Here is a 19,328-nt window from a genome sequence, read left to right on the forward strand (position 1 = left end):
TGTAATAAAAGCCGATTTAAAACATTTAAATATATTTAGACTACTCAGTCGTTCCTATCCAATTCTTTTAAGAAAACCTAAAAAGTTTATTGAAAATAAGTGTTTTGGAAATGGGCCAGTTTAATGTTGCCCATTTTAGTTTTATAAAGAATAGAAAATCCGAAACGTCGACGTTTTCTCTTTCCAACGTTCTTTCTAACTAGCAATTTTTATTTGAGTTTCAGATGTCTGGCATCTGCAGATTTTTTTTTGAGGGAATATACTGCTTCAAAATTAACTGAAAATATCTTCACTGGGGTGGGGAGAAGAAGAGGGAGCGACATACAAATTGTACTCGTGACTTTTCCTCCTTGTGAATGAGTTAATTTGCAATAGGGAGTGCTAAAACAAATTAAGCAGTGTCAAAATTCAGCTCATTAACTGGATTCAGCTTCTACATGCAGTCTGGGCTTTTAGTTCCTATTGCAACCCCTGGATAAACGCACATACAGAAACTGGGTTGGGAAAGTAGTTCATGTGGAAGTTGTGAATAAGAGGTATCTTGCTAAGATGCCTCCAATATCTGTCTTGGCCTGAAACATCAACTGTTTATTCAGTTTCATTGATGTTGCCTGACCTGCTGAGTTCCCCCAGCATTGTGCGTGGAACATCTGCAGAATCTTTTGTGTTTAATACTTTAGGTTTTCAGGTCAGGCAAAACATATAGAGAAATAGTAAACAGTTCACATCCAGTTTTATTTCAGATTTTCACTATTTGGTCTTTGGATCATCAATGAACCAGTTGAGTGATAGGTAATTGATCAGCAGCAGTTTGGCTTAATCACCCAAATCAAAACATTTTGGGATCACAATTCAGGGCACAATCTGTAAGAACAGATACAGGAGGAAACCTAGTGCTGAAAAATGTGCATATTGAAATGATACTTACCCCCATAAAATTGTTACACATTTGAAGTAATTCATTGTTGAAGTATTTACAAATGTACCAAGCTTCAGCGTCTTTTAGACTAGATACTTTCTCCAAAATGTTATTTGTAAGAAAGCCAAACAGCTCCTGTGATTTGAACAGCATGCCACAGCATATGCTTTTGATGCGCTCATATCAAATGACACATTCCCGATAAGAAAATAATTCTGAACAAAATAACAAGTTACCTGCCATTTTTATTTTCTGCATTCACCAAAACATATTACAACATTCAAACTGGAGAACTTCCATCCCCCCACCCCCCAAAAAGAAAAAAGCAGAACTACACAGGATCCTTCATGGTTTGCTTCTCATCCCCCCCCCACCCCCACTTAGTACAAGTTGATTGTACTGGGATAACAGTCTGTGATTTGTGATATATTAGACAAGCTGGATATGGCATGAATCAAAGCAATCCATCGCACTGCTTCATTCAATGGTTCTCAGTTCAGTGAGGTAAAGCCAAAAAGTGGCAAGATTTTTCAGTCTTCTTTGCAACCACTACGGTGAATTTCTTGTATTTCACCTGCTGCACATGCTCCTTTCTGTCCCTTACCTCCTTCCCCACCCCACCTATTCCAGCATATTCACCCACTGACTCCTGAGGTTGTGTCTAGATTTTGAGCAACTTCAAATTTGATCTGTTTGCTTGGGTTCAGATTAATACAAGTTGCTGAAAGAGCATGCTTTCCATAGTTTATACTGTTTTCTCATCAGTTTCAAGATGTTTGTCTCTGGTTTGGACCAAATCCTAGTGGAAAGGCTGCATGTGGTTCAAGATGAGAAGATAGATATTTACATCTTCCACTTAACATTTTCTAGCCCAGGTTCCAGAGTTTAGCAGGAACAGCAACACAGCACATTGAATTAGTCAACATTGCCCCAGATTACCAAGTTTGAACTATAGGGTCAATAAACTGATGACAGAAACCACTTTAAGAGTGTGTCCTGGTTAACACATCAAGGCAGGTATTATTTGGAAAAAAAAACATAACTGAATCTAAGAAATCAGGGCTATTTGCAACATCTTTACATGTCTTTTAAAAAAGGCGCATGATTATTGTACATGGTCTCAATTTTTTTTCTGTACATGACCAAATTTGCAAAAAAGAAACTGTCAAAATTCAACAGACAAAAAGAAAAAGTTTTTCACTTCAGTAAGAGAAGCAAAAAGTATAAAGGCAAGAAATTAGTCTATTCAGTTATTGATATAGTGACGATCAATTATAAACACCAATATAAACACTCAGCAAGATACCCAGGCAGATGGTCTTTTCGAAGACCCCCAGATCTCTGCCTGTTTGCATCCAAGTGCTGGCTTGCAGTACAGTTTATAAGTTGGGCAGTATACAAGTCAAATTTCTGTCCGAAGCATCTATTTCCGACATGTTCGATGTGGTGTCTGTTTTTTCTGCATGTCTATCCTGCACCTGCTACGCTCATCCAACCAGGGCAATTCAAAGTTCCTGCAAGGAGGAAGAGAGGCAAGTCACAGAGGGATTTCAGCAGTCTTACCCTTTAGTAGCTTTTAAACCCATTTTAAAAAATGCTCATTTACACATTACTTATTGTACTTTCCAATGAGATGCTAATATATCCCAGCAGTGATTCCTGTGCCACCTGACACAGGACATGGTGATTGAGGATTTGACAAAATTAATGCATGGAGAATACAAACTATACTTTGATGGCTTTCTTTATTCATTTCATTTGTACTTTGGATGTTTGTTGTTTTAATAAAAACAGGAACATATCACATGCTCAGAAATTAAGTACATCTTTTAGTCTGTTTTCATGCAAAAGTCCTACCTAGTACATGAATTTGAAACCATTTTCATTGTTTCCATCAACAATATTTCATGCCTGCACTGTTCTACCACTTCTGTTTCACATTAGTTTCAATAGTTCAAGGCTTTGCCTTTACACCAGTCATTTTAATTTCAAGCTTTCTGTGTGCTATTTATTCTGCTATATATGCTGAGTTCTCTGACTGACTGAAAAGCAACATTTCTTAACCCCTTAACATTAGGGCACTGTATTAATTAGTGACATGGGGGGGGGAAGGAATCCAGTCCCAATCCATATTAATTGTGATACTAATTCATTCACATGATGGCTGATGCATGCACTCTATAATACTCAATTGTGGAAGGAGAGAAAACTATTTCATTGGAGATTAGAGAGACAGAAGAGAAAATTACACATTCATTAGAATTTTCATTGTACTGAAACATAACCAATATATTTAGACTGAACATTACATCAGTATCAGATTATTTTCAATACACAGTGGAAACTTACTGTTGTGACAACTTTGGTAAAGGTCTCCCAAAAGCTACCACAGGTAGAAACGGGGTAATTACCAAAGATTCCACTGCAGAAGAGAAAAAAAAAGTTATTTCACTGTGCAAAAAGACTATCTGCTTTTCAAAGTAAATTTCAATTCTGTACGAGGGGAAGGTCACATGTGGATCACCTAGAACTTGAGCACAAATCAGAATCAAGTTTATCATCACTGTTGTTGGTCATAGTGGGCATGTGGCTAAGTGGTTAAGGCATTTGACTAGCGACCTGAAGGTCGTGAGTTCGAGCCCCAGCCAAGGCAGCATGTTGTATCCTTGAGCAAGGCACTTAACCACACAGTGCTCTGCGACGACACTGGTGCCAACTGTAACGGCCCTTCCCCTGGACAATATCGGTGTCATGGAGAGGGGTCTTCCATACAACCTTGCCCAGGCCTGCGCCCTGGAAAGTGAAGACTTTCCAGGTGCAGATCCATTGTCTTGCAAGACTAATGGATGCCTACTTGTTGGTTATTAAATTTGTTTTGTGGCAGTAGTACAGTGCAAGAGAAAAATTACTATTACAATAAATAATGCAGTAGCATCAATAGATCATTCTGAAATCTGATGGAGAAGAAAAAACTATTCCTAAAACCTCGAGTGTGGGTCTTCAGGCTCCTGTACTTCCTCCCTGATAGTATGAATAAGAAATGTCCATTTGTGAAGTTTTTCCACCTCCTACATACCTACAAGTTGTAATTATCAATGGTAGTTTAAAATTAAATATTTAAACCTACCATCATCTGGTTCAGGGAAAAATGACAAGATTTCTGGCTCTGATTCCTGAATTCCTTTCTTTTTGTACATCCTCAGTTGCAAACGTTGCAGCAGCCTTTGTTCTCTGATCCGCTGAATATCCCACCTGAAGAAAAAGTGATACAAAGATATGACACAAACACCGAAAGTGCAGGATTATACTTAAAGTTATTCTGTAGCAATTTGAGAAGTCATTTTCCTTGCACCAGCCTCTAGAAACAATTACATAGGTACCTTTAGACTTCTGAGTGCATATATGCAGAAAAGTTTATGATAACTAATGCTGATAGACATTACTTTTACAAATGAAGTCCAAAAAGCTACATCCTTCAGCAGTAATAGGACATTCATTTATCAATGCAATCACAGGAATGCATGGTACTGTAATCAAAATCCAGAATATCGATGAAATATTAAACTACTTCTCAAACAGTTATAAAAGCTAACAGGATTACACAAGTCTTACTTTATCAGCAGCATATTCCAGCTGGTCAACCTCAAACTTTTTTGGCAGTCTTTAAAACCTACTTGGTTTGAATAACAATGGCTGAATACAACTAACAAATGAATACACAAATTCATGATTTTAAAAAAATGTAACATCTCAAGTGTCACTGATATCCTTTATGAAGAGAGGATAACAGCTTGTGTGTGAAAAACTAGATTTAACGTGTGTGGAAGTGACCTTCCCTAGAAACCTGAAGTGCTTTCTGCATTTGTAAAATAAAAGTAGGACAAAAGAAATAGGGCTTTCCCCAATCCCCAGTGGACAAGTGTACTAGTTCTCAGCCTAGCCTTCAGACCAAGTGTTCTCTATTAGTGGAATTTACAGCTACCTGAAACAGATTACACTACTACTTCTTTAAGCAAACCTCCAGCTTGACTGCAGGAGAGCAAGCCTTGATTTTGGATATCTGAAGGCCAATTCCCCCAGTGATTGAAGGTGCAACAAAGGGTGGGGGAGGGGGAGTCTTAAGATCCATTCCTCCTTTTTAAAAAAGTGCCCTCCTGTAAAAACAAAAAAAATCAGTGGATGAAATGATTACCCTCAACAAACAGAAATCACAAGGCTCAAATCTGCAGCCTTTGCAATTGCATTGAGCGGTAAGATTGCTTGATATTGTGATTCCACCTACCCATGACAGTATTGCCCAGCTACAGATGGGTTGACTTCATGAACCACGTGTGTTAGGTCTGGGTCTCAGTGGTCCTTAAATCATACAAAATGAAATAGACCTTCCAGCCTCAGTGTGAGATAACCATCCAGCATCCAACACTAATCCGGTTTTATTCTCCCCACTTTCATTTCAACTCCCCGTTCCACCCATAACTTACAGGCATTTTACAGTGGCCAATTAACCTGGCCATCTGCGCACCTTTTGGGATGTGGGAGGAAACCGGAGTATCAGAAGAAACCCGCATGGTCACAGGGAGAATGCACAAACCCCATGTAGATAGCACCAGAGGTCAGCATTGAATCTAGACTGCTGGAGCTGAGGGGCAGCAGTTCTACTAACTGCACCACTGTGCCACCCAAGTGCCAAGGGCCAGCCTCAGAAAGCCTTTGATGGAATTCAAAACTGGGAAATGGAGCTTTGATTTCTTGATTTTAAAAAAAACATTTATATGTTACAAGACGACATTTGGGGTAGGGTAACACGGGGGCGTAACAGTTAATGTAACTGTTTGCAGATAGCAGTTGCTATCTGCAAGGAGTCTGTACATTCCCCCCGCCAGGACGCAAGCTTCCTCTGGATGCTCCAGTTTCCTCCCACTTTCCAAATATATATAGGTTGGTAGGTAAATAGGTCACATGTAATTGGGCAGCGTGGACTTTTTGGGCTGGAAGAACCCGTTACCGTAAGACACAGGAAAAAAATTAGGTCATTTGGCCCATTGAGTCTGCTCTACCATTCTATCATGGCTGATTTATTATCCCTCTTAACCCCATTCTCCTCTCTTCTCCCAAAAACCTTTGACACCCTCACAAATCAAGAACTTACCAACCTCTGCTTTAAATCTACCCAATAACTTTATCTCCACAGCCATCCTTGGCAATGATTTACAACCTTCTGGCTAAATAAATTGTTCCTCATCGCCGTTCTAAAGGGACACCCTTCTATTCTGAGGTTGTGCCCTCTGGTCATAGACTCACCCACTATAGTAAACATCCTCTCCTCTATCTAGGCCTTTCAATAGGTTTCAATGTTATCATGCTGTATTTCTAAATTTAAAATTATAAATGAGTAAATAGAACTAAAAGTGAATTAAAAACATGAATAATAGCTATGTTTCGAATTATTTCCAAAACCAAAAGTTCAGAATGCCCATTAAAGTCAATGGAGTCCTCAATCTCATGTCGTCTCACCTACAGTCAGCAAATGCAGCATCACAGACTACAGTTAAAATGCCAGATCACACATTTATTTATTAGTCCATTTAGTCTAGCTGGTGATTACTCCTAGCGTGATGGGTAGGTAGGAGGAGTGAAGGAGAAGAGGAGTTGATCAGAGAGGGGTTAAATGACTGGGGAATGTTCAAGAGCTGGTCTAGACTTTATGGAGAAAATGGTGTGCTGGAACATGAGAAATATAAATGTATAATGGTCAGTAAATAATTATCAAAAACAAATTGCTCTTAATTTGGCCAACGTTCTACAAAACACTAAGTTCTGAGATATACTGAGCTCTTACATACCTTTTCCTTCTTTTCTCATCAAGCTCAAGTTTTGCATGTCGCTTTGCAAACACAGAGTCATCTAAATTCTAAAATAAACAAAGCCAGTTAGTAAGCAATCTCTGGTTCAAAGTACTGCAATTAATATTCAGAGCATTCTACAAGGGTTCACAATTGAACCATTTGCAATTGTGGAAGCCAGAAATGGCCAGTTTTGGAATATTCCCTTTTGCGCCTCTTGGGGAGGCAAAACAAGAGAAAGAATAAGGGAACAGGAACTTTAGCTTGGCAGGGAGATATTATGTTACTATAAACAATCTGTATTTAGACCATTTGTGTGGGAAATAGTTATTTACACAAATTCATACTAGAAGTCATGATACATTTACTTACAGCAAAATTCTAATGTCCCTTCAACTGTATTTTTGCACAAAAGCATACACAATTATACATGCACAATGTGCAAGGCGACTAATAATTGCATTCAAAATTAGATACAATTAATCAAGCATTGATGGTTTGCAACTTTCTTCATAGTCGGCCTTAAGATAGTTGGCCCCCGTTTTCCAAACATTCGCTTTACGACACCTCGCTGTTACAAAAGACCTACATTAGTTACCTGTTTTCGCTAACAGAAGGTGCTTTCACTGTTACGAAAAAAGGCAGCGCGCACCCAAACAGCCAAGCTCCTCCCCGGAACTGCATTCTAGCCGGCATTGCTTAAACACGTGCTTTATCTTGATTTATTTTGTGCATCCGTTAGCAAGATGAGTTCTAAGGTACCGGAAAAGCCTAAAAGAGCTCATAAGGGTGTTACACTTGGTGTAAAACTAGACATAATTGAGCAATTCGATTGTGGTGAATGAAGTAAGGACATTGTCTGCGCGTTGCACTTGCCTGCGTCCACTATTTATACGCAGAGAGAAATGGCGTTTGGTTATCTGTATAAGCAAATGTTTAACTGTGACGAAACTGCAATTTATTGGAAAAAATTGCCGAGCAAGACATTTATTTCGATAGAAGAGAAGCAGGCTAAGGGACACAAGGCATCAAAGGACAGGTTTACCCTAATGCCTATTATTAACACCACTGGTGATGCTGTCCTTAAGCCTCTACTAGTGCACCATTCAGAAAATCCGAGGGCACTTTAAGGCGTTGAGAAGAAAACACTTCCCGTTGTGTTCCGTTCACATCCAAGTGGTTGGAATACCCAAGTGCTTTTTTCTGAGTACATGAGTGGATACGTTTCTTGAAAAATACTGTAGAGAAAATAACCTCGATAATAGGCGTCTTGTGATTGTTGATAATTGTGCTGCTCATCCACCTGGCATTACTGAGTATGGCGGTAACATTCCTGTTGCGTTCTTACTGCCATTTGCGACATCATTGCTGCAGCCATGCGACCAATTATAGTAGCCACAATTAAGGCTTACTATACGCAAAATGTGATGAGTTTTATTGTAAGTACCATTGGCAGAGAGGGCAACGCCGAAGCGTCTTTGCGACAGATCTGGAAAGAATATAATATAAAACTGGCAATCGCCAACATTGGAGATGCTCTCGATAGGTTAACAGTCTCGATGAGAAATGGCGTTTGGAGGAAACTGTGTCCCGAAGCAGTGAACGATTTTAAAGGCTTCGAACCATCAACAATAAATACGACAATAGTGAGCTTGGCTACTGTACATACATTATTTCTACTTTACATAGGCTGTGCATTTTTATGCGTTACTTGGTATGATTTCGCAGCTTCATAGCTTAAAGGTTACTGGAGAGAGTGTTTCTGCCGAGAGTGCTTCTGCCAAGAGTGCTGCCGTGAGATTTTCGCTGCACTAGACAGTGCTGAAAAGTATTTCTACTTTATATAGGCTGTGTATTTATCATATCATTCCTGCTTTTACTATATGTTACTGTTATTTCAGGTTGTGTGTGTTATTTGGCATGATTTTGTAGGGTATTTTTTGGTCTGGGAACGTTCAAAAGATTTTCCCATATTAATAAATGGTAATTCCTTATTCACTTTACGACATTCCGGCTTACGAACCGTTTCATAGGAACACTCTACCTTCGGATAGCAGGGGAAACCTGTAATACTAATCCACACCTGAAAAAAGTTAATAAATATTTAAAATGAGCAATCTTAAATGTCATATTTAAGAATATAGAGGTCAACAGTTCCTCATCAATTTATTTTAAAAACAAACAAAAAATAAGAAATCAATTGAATTAAACAGCATAACTTTACCTGGAAAAATAAAGCCATCATTGTCATTAGTGGAGTCTTGCTGTGAACAAATTGGCTGCACATTTTTGCACTACAACAATGGCTATACATCTGAAGAACTTCACTGACTGGGTTGTCCCTATGTCACAAAAATCACTATGACCACATCCTTCTTTCCTTCTGATCATAAGCAAAATATTTCAGTTCCTGATTGTTACACAATGGCCTCTAAAGTAACTGCATGTATGCAGACAGTGCATGATACAACTTCAAAGTGAGCAGTTAGTCACAAGTGAAACTTTCTGCTGATGTGCAGCAAAACTGGCCTTAATGGAGTTATCATTTCAAGCACCTCAAACAAGAAGAACTGTTTAATTTGAAGATTATGACAAAATACATCTTGCCAGAGTGAAGAAATTTCTAACTCTAGTTAACTAACAGTCAAATTTAAGAAAGTAGAGAACATGCTATTGTCCCATGTTTTTAACCTGCTACATTTTATACACATCCTGCATCAAACTGTGGGTGATAATGAGAGGAAAAATTGGCTTTGACTGTTACTTACTGTATTGGAAATTCAATAATTGAGTTCCACCAACAGACTCCAGGCATTAAATTTTACAAGCCCACTTTGAATTCATCAGCTCAGGAGGTTATGAGGTTATATAAACAAACTTATAAAAAGGAAGCCTTTGACATAGATAGAAAATATTCCCTCTGGTTGGGAAGATCAAGATCGAGGTTCTCAAGTCTAAGTCAAGCTTTTCGGGTGTGAAGTTAGGAAATAGTTCCACATGCAAGAGATTGCACAAGCCCGGAGCTTTCTTCTGCAAAAGTATGGCTTAAGACCAAATGTTAATTTTAAAATGGGATTCATGGTACATTTTAAGTAAAATGTCTAAGGGGAATTTTACAGCATCTTTAAAGCAGAAAAAAAACAGGAGCATATCTGAAGTCACAGAAATGAATTAAAACAGTTAGATTGGTAGATTTTGAGGAAAGAGAGATAAAGACAAAATTTAAAGGAGGAATTCCAGAGTTTTAGGGACTTGGCTGCAGAAATCCACCAATTACACAAGTGATTTAAAAGTCAGGGACATACAAGAATCAAATATTCCAAAAGATTTAGAGGAAGGCAGTTACAAAAACATGGGGGTCATCAAACTACTGAAGTATCTGGAATTTTAAAATTGGAGTACTGCTCATGAGTAATCCAATAGTAGCTCAGTGAGCGGAGGATGATAAATGAGATTTGGCGTGGTAGGACACAGACAGCAATCTTGGACATTTGCAGAGGATTAACTGTAAAGGACCAGTTACAAATAGTCAGGTCTGGAGGTAGTGAAGGCACGGATGAGGATTTCAGTGCTGGAGTTTGAGGCTGGGGCAGAAGTGGAAACATTTATAATGCTGATGCAGAGGTAATCTGAGAATTCCAAGTGACAAACATGGAAACAGCAGGATGGGAATACATTAGCAGAAGGACAAGACATCCAACTGTGTTTTTTCTAATATTCAAATTGGAAAGAAAATTTACTTTTCCAGTACTGATTCAGGAAAAACAAGTCAGACAATTCAAATGTAGTAGAGGAGTCACAAGAACTGTTTTCATATAACATTCCCACTTAAGAGTCTAAGATCTTCATTGAAAAAAGTTCAGATCCACAGAGCCAAGTCTCAGGCTTCATACATGAAAATTCTATTAGCATCCTTATATTCTAAACAACCTGTTTACTTAAAGGCCTGTAAATAAATACATCTGGAGGAAGCTCTTAATGACAGAATAAATCACCCTGGGTGATTGGTTATGTTTATGGGTCGGACTTGCTGCTACAATATTGTTCCCTAAACCAAGGAAAAGGACCAATGACGAGTTATATTGAATGTAGTTTCTTTTTTTTTTTTTTTTTATAAAATCAGAAACTCTAGTGCAGGTTATAATGATTCCAGATGAGCCATACCAAAGAGACCAGAGGAATCAAGTAGAAAGTTCATTCTTCTGTTTGGAAAGTGGATGCTAAATTACTTTTAAACATATAGATATAATAAAATTTAACAAATTTTGAAAGGAATTGCTGGGAAAAGAGCTATTTCACCTTTCTCTAACTAGTGGAAATCCAGACTAGGAAAGGAAAAACATCATTGTTCATACACACGTCTGAACAAAATTGTAATGTTGCCATGCTGTAATGGTGTAACAACATATTTGTGCCACTAGAGGCCGAGAGCCCACTGCAGACATTGAATTCCTTACAGCTGCAAATTGTAACATTACACCACAATCACCAATCTAAAAATTGTCCATCAACAATCCTTACAATCAAACATTAGCCCAACTGGTACAAATACAAAATGGGGCAGGGTATTCTAAACATCATAAGATGAAAGTATGGAAATATTTTGTATTGAATTAATCACATTCAACAACAGTGTTCAAAGACTGTAGCAACATAACAGCTTCACACCCATATGCCCACTAACTACTGCAGGCACCAAAATTGCCAGAGCCACTATGAATGTAGAGTGCTAAAATTTAACCTTCTGGGTCAAATGGGAGCCAAAAACCTAGTTTCCAAATGTAGGAGCAACAATTAATGCCATTAGGCTAGTCGATCTAAAATTTCAAAAACTCAGCTAAATCTGAAAGTTGTCTCTTGTACTTGTTAACAGCAAACTGCCAGTCATAATTCACACAGTAAGATGGATGATATGGATGGGAATAGGCCACTGCTACAGTCAATAGTTGAGGAAATGACCAAGACTACAGATACTACTCCCGAGGCTTATATTTGGTTTGGTTTACAAAGCAATCAGTACAAGTACCCTTCAGTACATTAATTTAAGACATCATTGTTAGAATTTTCTGTTTCCATGACTCAAAAGATTAAAAACAGCATACAAATTTGGAAAAGGCCTAAATACATTGTGGAACCCCAACAGCTCAGCACATCCACCTTAATGTTTAGTAACCATTAATTTTACAAGCCAGTAACTATTTTACAATTATATTAATTTGACATTCCTTCCCGACAGAGGTCAAATACTTGAGCTTTGAAAAAGGTAGGTAGTTCTATGGAAGCATCCAGTTACAAAGCAGTTTGGAGGAGTCTAAAACAGGAGATGGGCAAGGGATCATTCCATCATGCAGTTACAAGCTGGGACTTATTTAGGGGAAGATAAATTACGTTAGACCACTTGAAATAAAACAGATGGGGAAATTAGATTTTTTAAAAATATCAGATATTTTTGTAGTTTGGTGCTGTACCTCAAGTACTTCATCGGGCTGCAGGTCGACCAGAGGCTCCGCTGAGTGCTCTTTCCATGATGGTACTACAAAGAGGAAACAAGATTTAAACAAAAAGGATACAAGATTAAATATTCCCTTTGATGGGTTTTACTACAGGGTGCAGTGAAGCTGATTCATTCAGCACTGCCAATACAATCTGGACAGGAATCTAATGCTAATTAAAAACACAATTTCCTGCCTTTGTTTTACACTTCTGAACCACAAAACCCATGACATAGCCCATGAAAAAACAGGAATACTGGTGGATGTGCCATTTGTCTTTCTGAAGAGATCCCTTTCAAGTGAATATATAAGATCCTTTAACACTGTTCTGAAGTAGTGCAGGTGAGATTTCCTCTCATGTTCCAAAGACGTACAGGTTAGAGTTAGTAAGTTGTGGGCATGCTATGTTGGTGCCAGAAGCATGGCGACAGTTGTGGGCTGCCCCCAGCACATCTTCAGGCTGTGTTGGTTGTTGATGCAAACTGACACATTTCACTGTATGTTTCGATGTACGTGACAAATAAAGCTAACTTATCTTTAAAAAGTTCCAGTCATTCATCTCAATCATCACTGGAAGAGGAGAATGATCCAGTCATTATAACATTACTGTATATGGGAGTATGCTGCGGAAAATATCAACTACTGTTTCGACTTTCCAACTGTGAATGCACTTCAAATGTGCTTAATTGGCTGTAGAGTAATTTAGGATAATCTGATTTTTAACTTCCACCCCTTCCCCATTCAGAAGGATATTCTGACACTTTACTGCTTAAGTATTTAAAGCAAAATATTGTAAACAAGATTTTTGCCCCAGCAAACTTACAATCCAAAACAGCTCAATAATTGAACTAATCTAATATTTTTACCGTGGTCATTTATGTATAAGCAAATTTACACTGAGATACACACAAATGATCACTAACTCTTGTCTTTGGAAAAGCCAGATATAAACTTAGTTTCCTGCTTGTAAGCTGAGTCGATGCTGCATTTCTCAGTGCATTGTGAAATCAAATTCCACAGCCCATCTTCCTGGCTGTGGAATTCACTGCCTGGCGTTTTCCCTCCCTGTTCTCATTCCAAAGGAAGACAAATGCCTCACATCTAACATGGTCTTCAAAGTGGCTTCTGTAAGAGCCCCATTCTCATTATACATTCTCCCAGATTCTCTGTCTGGGGAGCAAAGGTTTGCAAATCTGGAATTTGCCAGTGTATTTTGAATAGCCCGAGAAGCGTTAAAAAAAAAAGCCTGTCATGGTCTATTTAATATTATAGTGATCTTAATTTACTCAAGGATCTGAGCAAACATGATCAAAATTTTAGTCACAAGATCAAAGCTCTAGTCTTGCAGCTTGCTGAAATTAGACGATCACACCCCAGCCACTGTCTGCTCTTAGTATGCTGGGTTAGACAGAGGAAAAGGAAAGTCATTTTTCAAACCTAGAGTTGGCATTTTCAATTGCTATTCCGTGACCCCCAGGGACTAGAGGTGCTTGAGCACTAAAGCCAAGAAGCAATAGGATTGGCCTCAGTCAATAAGCCTTATTGAGCACCATCTGGAAACCCAACACATACTGAATTTTGCTTAAATATGCTGCATTTTGTTTTAAAAACACATTATACAAAGCCAACTGGGGCCAATGGTCATATAACATATGCAAGGTTTCAAAGCTTTCAATAGATATGAAAAGAATTGTTTTATATCAAATGATCTTTACCTTTAATCTCTACCTTTTTTTCCTGTTTAAAAAAGGGGTTTTGTTGCAACCTATTAAGTTATTCAATGTAAAAGAATATCTTCTACTTCCCCTTGTTCCTCTTAATATTGGGTGAGTTATACCCAAAACATTTGACAAGCTGTCATAAAATGCCACATAAAACAGAAAACAGCTGAAATGTTCATCAAGTCAAGTAGCATCAGTAAAGAGCAAAACATTTGTTTCAGCCATTGATCTTTAATCTGAACTAGAAAAATGTCCACATTCTGACAAGTTAGCTCTATTTCACTCTTTATAGATGCCATCTGATTTGCTGAATATTCCTAGCACCTTGTTTCAATCATTTCTCCAGCAAATGCAGCCTTTTTTGTTTTACTGTAAATACATCAGTCCCAATTAGATTGATGAACTACATCAAAAAAAAATCATTTCTCTCGCTTTTCTGTTCTGGAATCATTTTGCCAATGCTGCAAGAAAAAAAAAGCACCTACTTAAAAGACTGATTTCTTCCCTCATTATCAGGCCACTTACTGTAGACATTAGGGCCTCTAGATTGTCATGCTCTTTATACTAACTTGCTACAGTTTCTTCTTTCTTGGGTGAAGGTTCTCGAAGAGGAGAGGGTGGTCGCTGGTGCCACCGACATAGGTACATCTCAGTGGTACAGAGGTACGGTTCCTCTTCTATGTCATTACATACAGACTGGTCTTTACTGATGGGAAGACCTGGAGTCTTTATGGTTGCCGAAGGTTTGTGGACCCCCTCAGTCTGAGATTTAGTTTTTTCCGGAGTTTCTTTACTTCGCAGTTCTCGTTTTGAAACTTTGTCGGGTAAGGGGCTACTTGAGGCCTGTCGGAATTGAGAGGATTTAGCCAACTTTGTCCGCACTCTCGAGAATTCAGCTGCGAGCTTTTTCACTGGCGCTTTTCTCTCCGTTGTTCCTAGCACAGATTTCCTGAAGTAAGCACAAGTAGTTTAGTCTTTAACAAAATAACATACCAGAACACATATGCAGATACCAAATACAACTCCGTAACAAGAGTCAGGAACTACTGTCCTATAGACATCAAGCATAGGAAAAACTTCAAAACAGGAATCACTTTCACAAGATAGGAAAATAATGTCATCCTTAGAGCTTCCTCTTTCGTTTGCAAAGTGCAACCACATAATTTAATAAGTTAATTTGTGTAACAGTTATTTTTCTCACTGCCACAAAATGAGTTTTCTAACAATCATTAATACTTAAATCCGCACAGCTACTTGTGGTAGTACTTAGGTTTGCTCTTTGACTAATACTTTGTCTGTAAAGAAATGATACATCCTGTGTTTTGGTTTGGGGTAAGAAATAAGGTTCTCCACTCACTTTTGCTTTTCATCAGGCACTACAATCAGCACAACTTAGAAAGAACAAGAGCTGCAAGAGGTAAAAAGCCCAAAAATGTTGGGGGGGGGGGGTGTCCTATCATACCAGATTGGAAATGCAGGAGAAAATTTCACAAAAACCAGCTTCTTGCCCACTCCCTGTTGAGAAGCAAGCTAGTTTCAATAGTTAGTATGGAACTAGGGTTAGAAATGCAAAATTGCTCGAACCAGATTTTTGTCTTTCTCTGTCAATGATCTTAACATACCATTTTAATTGTTACAACTTAAAAATTGTTACAATGTTTATCTGCAAGTCCAGCCAAGTTCTACTACACCCTAAAAGAGAAACTATGTTGAAAGTAACACATGAGGATAAGCACAATGATATAAACGGCCTAGTTTGTGTAAAACATGTTCCCTCAGGAGAAACTGGCACCATATGTTACCCCAGTAGCACGTGACTACACCAGTTCCATTAATAAATGCTTTATTTTCATAATAATGACACATCAACTGCAGTGTACCAGAAGTTTCACATTTTAATTAATTTTACCTTCAATATTGTTTTATGTTTTAAAAAAACTCATGCAATATCTTTGCAATTCTCATTCTACCCTTTATTTAATTGCTGAGGCAATGGAGCAAGAGGAGGAACATTCCATGTATTTCCACAAATTTGCAATCTACCATACCTCCCTTAATAAAAAGCACCCAACTAAACTTGAAATTCCGCTTATAAAGCACCGAGTACCTTTTGTAACCCTTCCCTGAATGAGTTTCTGTTTGATTGATCTGTGCCTGAACCAGAGGCTGTTCAGGGGTTATCTGTTGATGTTCTGGCTGGATTTTCTCTGGTTCTGTTATATTCTTCTCCTCATTCCCATCCACCGCGGGAATGAATCGATGCTTGTCCTTATCATTCTCTTTTTTCACCAGCTGCATCCTCCTTTCCATGCGCTCAAGACGAGCCAGAAGCTATAAGGAAAATTGAAGACCTCAAAGTATCCAGTATTTTCACTTGTTACTTTATGGTAGGATCACCCAGCTTCTTTTAAAAAACCTAGCATTGACTTCAGGTGAAACAATGGTACAGAACATCAAATGCCATTTAAACCCCCAATTTAAGTCATTAATTCTGTCCTTGTCTTCATATTTCTGGTACAAATACCCAAGTGTAGTGTGTAGTACCTAACGGCACAGAGAGTTAGCTACCTTTGACTCAGCACAATTACTATGAGAAAAGTACTTTGCTGCACAATGGGTTGGTGCTTGCAACCCAAGATTAAATATGAAGATGAACTCACTAACATTTCTCATTCATCAGTGGGACTACCTAGAAATATTATGTACCTGATATCCGATGCTGTCCCACATTAGCTCAAGGTGCAAATTTAGTGATCCTTTCAATGGGTGACTACTGCTTAAACTCCACCATGGACAGCTGTGATAGGAGGCAGGTTGGGGATGGGGTTAACAACCCCATCCAGTAAAAACCTAGAGCTATAGAAACATCAAAAGAAGCTCCAAAGACCTCATCCCTGGGCGGGGAAGAATCTTCACCTAAAAGACTAGCCCAAGACAGAGGGTTCTGGCTAGCTCCTGTCGGCAGCCTATTCCCCAATAGAGATGGGCTAAAGTAAAAGCTACTGCTTACTGAAAACATGATTGCAACCATTGTAGAGACTTTCATTTAGAACCCGTGCTAACAAAAAATGATTCTTATTAAACAAGATTATTTTCGGCATACACCATTCCTTGCTCCCTTCTATTTTAGGACTCTTTAAATTAAAAAAGGGAATATTCCACCACTTTAAAGCAGAAATAATCTTAACAGGTTGCAAAGAAAAATGTCTGAATGGAAATGCAAATCTTTAGGATGGTAATATAGCATTTCTTACCTCAATCCTCCTTCTCCCAAATACATCTTAACTGCCAAAATGAAAAAGCAGATGCTAAAGTCAAGCTTCCTATAGCATTCCCAATATGACGCTGCACCAATTTACTTCAACCATATATATAAAAAATAAAATACATATGCAGCAACAAAAGCTTTAGATCCCAAAAATAATTTTACCCAGTGAGTGGGAATAAAATAATAAAGGAAAAACAAACAATAACCTGGTAGCCAGAATCTACAAGTACTATTCTCAAGCATTTAAGATTCCAAATGCACTGTTTGTAATACAAGCTTGGGATCTAAAATGGAAATGATGCTTAAAATGTTTGTATGGCAAGATGGCCTCAAGAATAAGGGTGCACAACTATGATTTTATTAAAAATTAACAATTGATAAAAGCAACCTTGGCAACTAATTCTGCATTTTAACAAATTACACAGATGGCAGCACATTGGTTTGTGCTTTATTTTTTAGATGTAAATCGAGTCAGGTTTGATGTTTCTTTTTTCAACGTCATTAAATATTTAATGGCAAAATAGACAGTGAAACCAAAATGTTTCCCTTGTTTATTGGTGATTGGAACACAACCATTCGGCAGTAGTTCTACATTTAAAACATAACAGCTGAAGAAACATACTTGAACATATGAGACATCTCTGTAAAAGATAAAAATACTGAAGAGCAGCATGGGTAGTACTAGTAAAGGCTTATCAAAGGAAACATATGAAGAAATTGAACATCTGAAGCCGCCCTTTCGGTTGATTTGAGAAAGAAAGAAAATGGAGCTCTTTCTTCCAAAGACTTTGAATTACAGGCCAAGCAGGAAGGTAGTTTGAGGAGGACAGTGACGTCATTGTCGTGCGCCACTTTGCCCAGCCAGACTAACACTCGCTCGACACCAGTGCAGCTTGGGAACTGTAGTCCTGCAAGCAACCCAGGTTTGTAGGTCAGCGTGGAAAGAGCAACTAGGGGTCTACAGTTCCCGGCGCGCCCCGCGGCGACTCCTCTCCCTCCACCATTTTAGCGGATTCTAAGATGGTTCCCCGACACCCCAGCACATTTAACGCCTGTCATTGTCAGAAGCGGCCCCGCCATTTTAGGTTCCTCACCGTCTCTTTCTCTGCCTTCAGCTCGTCGATCTCCCTCTCTTTGAGCTGGAGTTGCTGCTGCTGCTGCTCAATAAGGTCGAGCTGCAGCAGGACGATCTGTTTGAGGCGGGCGCTCTGGCTCGGGCCCTGCTGTAGCGGTTGCTGTTGTGATGACGGCGGCTGTTGCTGCTTCTTCACTTTACCCCAGTATAAGGCCTCCAAGCCGGGAACTGGAGCTATACTCTCGCCAGGTCCCCGTCCGCCACCGTCGCCGCCACCTTCTGCACTGGGCACGGCCGCTGCTCGAGCCCAAGCCGTCCGCACTCCCTTCGCCATCTTGCCGTGCTCGCTGCCGTTCACCTTTCGACCGCCTTTGGTCGGGTTCTCCCCGCCGGATCCCACGGCCTCTCCGCCATCGTGCTCGCTTGCCGTCGCCGCCCGCTTCTCGGCCTCGGCCACCCCGCCCGGCTGCTTTAACAGGCCTGGCTTCATTGTCATGGCCCGTTGGCCCGCTTCGGGCACAGGCTCCGCGCCGGCCCGCACCTGGCGGGCGGCCTGTCCCCGCTTCCTTCGCCGGCCGATTTCCCCCCCTCGGAGGCTCGGCGCCTCTGCCGGGGCTCACAGGCGGCGCTGCTGATTTATGTTATTGTCGGGGCGGAGTCGCCCCCTCCGCTGCGGCCCAGCTGCTCTTTATTCAGTGTGCTTTATTATTCATTGATTCATACATGTCTGTGCTTGCCCGTCCCCAGCCCGGCTCTCTCCCTACCTCCCACCCCCACCCGAACCCTAGCTCTTTCTCCCGGTTTGTTTCCCTCCGCATCTGCTTGGAGATTGCTTGCGGACTGCGCAGACGCAGCTTATGTTGAATAGCGTTACGTAACAATCGGTGGGCGGAGTCAGACGACGAGACCAAGTCACTGGGCGTATTTAAAGTGGGGGTTGATAGGTTCTTCATTTGTAAGGGCATCAAAGGTTACAGGGAGAAGGCAGATGAATGGGGTTGAGAGGGGAA

At 39.6% G+C, this 19,328-nt stretch overlaps 1 protein-coding gene across 1 annotated transcript; it reads right to left on the bottom strand.

The window, feature by feature from the left end:
* Nucleotides 1–1,316: 1,316 nt before the first annotated feature.
* LOC134340433 (male-specific lethal 1 homolog) lies at nt 1,317–19,112 on the bottom strand. Its single transcript, XM_063037662.1, has 8 exons — nt 18,338–19,112; nt 16,083–16,306; nt 14,545–14,924; nt 12,231–12,295; nt 6,763–6,830; nt 4,047–4,171; nt 3,269–3,341; nt 1,317–2,433 (listed from the first exon to the last, which is right to left on the bottom strand). Exons 1-8 carry the CDS (start codon nt 18,812–18,814, stop codon nt 2,343–2,345), a joined length of 1,503 nt encoding a protein of 500 aa, XP_062893732.1. The 5' UTR covers nt 18,815–19,112; the 3' UTR covers nt 1,317–2,342.
* Between the last annotated feature and the right edge of the window lie 216 nt (nt 19,113–19,328).

Source organism: Mobula hypostoma, chromosome X1 (genome assembly GCF_963921235.1).
Source record: "Mobula hypostoma chromosome X1, sMobHyp1.1, whole genome shotgun sequence".
NCBI classification, from domain to species: Eukaryota; Metazoa; Chordata; class Chondrichthyes; order Myliobatiformes; family Myliobatidae; genus Mobula; species Mobula hypostoma.

What these genes read in the sequence shown, in the direction of transcription:
- LOC134340433 (XM_063037662.1), bottom strand. Translation starts at nt 18,814, where the DNA reads ATGACAATGAAGCCAGGCCTGTTAAAGCAGCCGGGCGGGGTGGCCGAG. An exon ending in TCAGGGAAGGGTTACAAAAG is followed by an intron (nt 14,925 to 16,082) that starts GTACTCGGTGCT and finishes TGCTTACTTCAG; the next exon opens with GAAATCTGTGCTAGGAACAA. An exon ending in GAAAGAAGAAACTGTAGCAA is followed by an intron (nt 12,296 to 14,544) that starts GTTAGTATAAAG and finishes TCCTCTTTGTAG; the next exon opens with TACCATCATGGAAAGAGCAC.